This window comes from Mus pahari, chromosome 4 (assembly GCF_900095145.1).
Source record: "Mus pahari chromosome 4, PAHARI_EIJ_v1.1, whole genome shotgun sequence".
NCBI classification, from domain to species: Eukaryota; Metazoa; Chordata; class Mammalia; order Rodentia; family Muridae; genus Mus; species Mus pahari.
Window position 1 is genome coordinate 31,038,125 of NC_034593.1, and position 4,684 is coordinate 31,042,808.

Here is a 4,684-nt window from a genome sequence, read left to right on the forward strand (position 1 = left end):
GGGCTATACAGAGAAACCCTGTCTCGAAAAACAAAACAAAACAAAACAAACAAAAAAAAAGAAACATTCTTTATTGACTAAATTCATATCATGAAACCACAAATACAAAGAGAGAGGACACAGGCATATATTTTAGAAAACAATCTTTAATGATCAATTTTGAACAACCCTATGAAACTTAAATATGTAGTGTAACTGTACTTTCAATTAGTTCGTTTCACTGTGAAGTTCTTCACTTGCATTTCCAACGTCTGAGAATTGTCAGTGACGTCTAAAAGTCTAAGAAAGATCTTCACAAGTCATAGCTGGTTGTAAAACATCTTCAGTTTCTATTTTTTTTTTTTTCCAAAAAAAAAGACGCTTCAGCGTTTGGATGAGAACGTATGCTACGCAGTGATGGTCTCTTGTCTGCTCTTGGATGGGTCTGGCTGGATGGCCAGTTGGTTTCCACATTCACCAAGCACCTACTGTGTATCAGGCACTGCACTAAATGTGGGAGACATGAAGAAGAGATCGCTGTGGTCCCTGTCCCCCAAGGAACTCTTGGAGGCCAACGGGTGACATAAAGACAAGAATGACAAAAACTGTCAGTGACATTAATACTGGGCTTCTAAGTACAATAGCATGTCACTGCGTACAGTGCCGAGGTCAACTGCTGGAACCATTTCATGTAATGGGAATCATGACCACCTATCTTAATTTTAAAGTTTCGCATGATAAAGGTAGTGAACACTAGAGCTCTACACCATAGTTTTTCAAGTATTTCATACTTAGGAGTGTTATTGCCCACGTTGTGCTATAGTCAAGGCTTGACTGCAGGTGGCCGCCTCACTCACATCTCAGCACACTGGGGTTCAGTTTCTCACTGAGTTTATGAATCAAGATGGCTAATTCCTCCGTCGCTTGGCTCTTATCTTCCAAAAGTTCATAACGAAGGCTGGAGATATCCTGCTTGATTTCTTTCAGTTCACCTAGGATGTTTGTGTGAAAAAACAACACATGTAAATGGTGATTTGCTCTTTATATTTAAACTAAAAACCAACAAAGTGAAATTAACTCAATCTGAGTATGTTTGCTTCCCAACGTCTCCCCGGGAGATATTTCAAATTCTCCTTCAAGATGTTTAAGCAAATCCAGCCTTTAAAGGCATACTGACCTTTGAAAAAGCACTAAAAGTATTCCAGCTGTGTCCATGGTAGTGAAACTCAGCTTCAAGCAGTGCTTTCTGTTGTGTAAGTTCAACCCCACACCCCGTGTAGGTTAGGCAAATAGCCTGCCACTGGATTATGGCCCAGGCTCTCGGCACAGGGTTAGCTAACTACAACATGGCAAATAATGCTAAAGTGACAATAAGATGCCTTTTCAAAAGATGAAACACTGAAATCACACTTTCACAGTGCACGGTAGTACAGACCTTTAATCCCAACACTTAGGTGGCAGAGGTAGGTGGATCTCTGTGAGTCTGAGACCAGCCTGGTCTACACAGCAAGCTCCAGGACAGCAAGGGCTACACAGAAAGACCCCTATTTCCACAAATAAAAACAAAAATAAAAACAAAACAAAAACAAACAACCCTCCTCCCCCAAAACAATCACACTGTTCCCTTGTTACACACAAAACAATCACACTGTTCCCTTGTTACACACAAAACAATCACACTGTTCCCTTGTTAGACACAAGGAGTCTTATGGTTCCCTTTGGGCGGAGGGGCTGACTCACTTACATGCTCTCTCTGTTGTGCTACTAAAAATTTATTGACCGAATGTGCAAATATACAGAAGCAAATTTTAAGTTAAATTTTATGAAGAGAAAGGAAGGCTATAAAGGGAGCTGATCGTCAAACAGTCACATGAACTTGGGACTGGGGTTGTCTGGTATAGAGGCCAGTGGAGACACACCCCTGCAGCGTGCAGACTCCTGTATCTCCAAGAGATCCCTTTTCATCCATCTAACAGTCTAACCCCTCTTAGAGTTTAAAACACAGCTGCTCCCTGAATTCAGCTCGGCAGCACCCTAAGCACACCCAGACTGCAAGGGAGAGCGGAACTGTTCTAGGAGTTATTTAACTGTGATGTAGAGAAGCATTATGGTGAAGATTAAATTTAGGGGCAGAACATTACCTAGATCCTAAGAACAAACTCTGAAAATTAGTGGTACTCAGACTTCATCTTTTTAAACCAGTAATAGAATCTTTTAGGATATTTCCCTTTATTAATAATCTTATAAACTGACATATAGTAATTATATATACCTATGGGGTACAGTGTAGGGGTGACCTTTACCATGATAGCTTTATAATTTTTAAAGCATAATTTGTATGATTATAGATTATGATTGTAGGTTTAAGACAGGGTCTCATATGTAACCCAGGCCTCAACATTACTGTGTAGCTAAGTGCGTGCCCTTGAACTTCCGATATTCCTGCTTCTACCGCCCGACTCTGGGGTTACAGGCATATGCTAGTCACTGTGCTCAGAATATATATGCTTTTATTATACACAAATCAACTGAGCTTGGAAGTACCTCAGTGGTAGAACATGTGCTTAGCATGTATGGAGTCCCGGGTTCAATCCTTAGCATCACAAAAAACAAAAACAAAAACCTAAAGACACCAAAAGAATATTTTCATTTTAAGAAAATCTTAACTCTTCTTCAAGAATCTAAACCAATCATTTGACGATTCATTTTGGGGCAATAAAATAAAAAATAAAATAAAATAGTAAAATGTGTTTCCTGTGGCATATGGGAAAACAGAGGGGAAAAAAGTAGTCTAGTTTGTAACAAGTCTAGCTTTGGTTTTAGATTTGTTTTCCCTTTTTTTTTTTTTTTTTGGCTTGGGGGTTAAACCTGGGGTTTGTTCAACAGGCGTTCTACCTGTAAGCTACTTTGGCCTGAGCTAGGCTTCTCACACTGTGAGTTCTCATCCCCAGCCCATCCTTCTTTGCTTCTGAAGCCTGTGACTACAGACAATGTAGGATTCAACCTTGGACTCTGGCTTCCTGGATAAAGAAGAAGTATTTACTCTAATATGCTCTGCAGTCAACTTTCGTATTTAGAACTTGATTCTCACAAACTTCCCTCCTTGGGGCATGGGTTCAAATGCTGTCATTATTGTCACTATTACGGCTACATGAGTCTTCCCATATACATAGCTAGCTCCTGGATTCCAAGGGAGGTTATGAGACAACTGATAAGATTTCTGTGTCTATATTGTAACTCCATTCTAATACCATCTTCTTGAGCCTATTTATAGGCCAGCATAATAGGATTTTTCCTGGTCCTTCATTCTATAGTAATAGATTTCTTCCTATGAACACATACAGTTGGGTTGATTAGATCTGAAAGGGACTCACTGCGCTCACCAAGAAGTGGCTTCAACCATTCAGCAGCAGCGTTTGCCAAGTTAGCCTTTCTCGAATCAGGACAGACAGATCTGGAGACAACTTATCTGGGCTGAAAAGGAGCTTCTCTCTCTCTCTCTCTCTCTCTCTCTCTCTCTCTCTCTCTCTCTCTGTGTGTGTGTGTGTGTGTGTGTGTGTGCGTGCATGTGAGTACAGGTACTTGCAGAGGTCAGAGGTGTCTGACCTCTAGAGTTACATGCAGATGTGAGCTGCACAACATGGATGATGGGAATTGAACGCAGGTCCTTTGTAAGGGCAGCACTTGCTCTTAGCCACTGAGTTAACTCTCCAGCTCCAGGTTTATTTCTTTCTGATTCTAGATGTGTGCTGTGGTGTTACCCTCCAATCTTTATTTGTTTATGGAGTTTGGGGCTTATAAAACCTCTTCTTGAGCCAGTGTTTTTGCTCTGTAGTTTTGGTTGACCTAGTACTGCCTTTGCAACCCATGGTAGCCTTGAGCTTGCCACAATCATCACGCCTCAGCTTCCCACGTTCATTATGTTAGCTATGAAGACAGGCGTTTCTCAGTGGAAGATGCTTACCTTCATTCACCTCATCGTTTTCTTTGTCTACTTGTGCTTTCAAAACATACCGTTTTATGAGTCTTTTCATTATCTGCTGTTGGGCAAAAAGGAAGAATTAAATCACCAACGAGATTCATGAGGATGCTGTGTCTACTCTGCAGAGAGCCTTACATACCCATGACACAGACAGGATGGGGAGTGGAGATTCACGTGACAATTTACAAAGAATCAGCCAAGCTGTGGAATTTAGCTGTCTTTTACTTTCTGTTGGAACACAACCAACATAAACATATTTTGTTTTCAATCTCAAGAATGAGACAGCTTTTCCTAAAAGCTGGGTTGGAAGATGTCAGTGGTTGTCTTTAAACTGATAGTTTCTCTTTAAGGTGCTTTGAGCTACATTGTCACCATAGACAGCATTATTCCTCTCTATTTGAAAAAAATAAATTAATTAATACAGGGTCAGAGCAGGACATTTGGTAAACAGAGAACAACAAGAGAAATAAGCAAAACCCCTGATAACCCCATCATCCACAGATAATTACTGTTGTTATTTGTGTTTAGACTGTTCTGGTAGCTTTCCTTTAAATTTTGTGGATACACACACACACACACACACATACACACACACACACATACACACATACATACTGTCTTAGTCAGGGTCTCTATTCCTGCACTAAACATCATGACCAAGAAGCAAGTTGGGGAGGAAAGGGTTTATTCTGCTTACACTTCCATACTGCTGTTCATCACCAA

At 40.5% G+C, this 4,684-nt stretch overlaps 1 protein-coding gene across 2 annotated transcripts in view; it reads right to left on the reverse strand.

The window, feature by feature from the left end:
* Positions 1 to 67: 67 nt before the first annotated feature.
* The window catches only part of Trpc3 (transient receptor potential cation channel subfamily C member 3), a 72,708-nt gene continuing 68,091 nt past the window's right edge, over positions 68 to 4,684 (reverse strand). The window contains exons 11-12 of one of the 2 annotated variants that reach the window (XM_021195443.1): positions 3,944 to 4,019; positions 68 to 971 (exon numbers count right to left, since the gene is read on the reverse strand). In XM_021195443.1, the coding sequence (XP_021051102.1) occupies positions 829 to 971; positions 3,944 to 4,019 (219 nt within the window). In that variant the 3' untranslated portion in view covers positions 68 to 828. The remainder of the gene's footprint in view (positions 972 to 3,943; positions 4,020 to 4,684) is intronic. The other variant, XM_029537966.1, reaches the window with a different exon arrangement.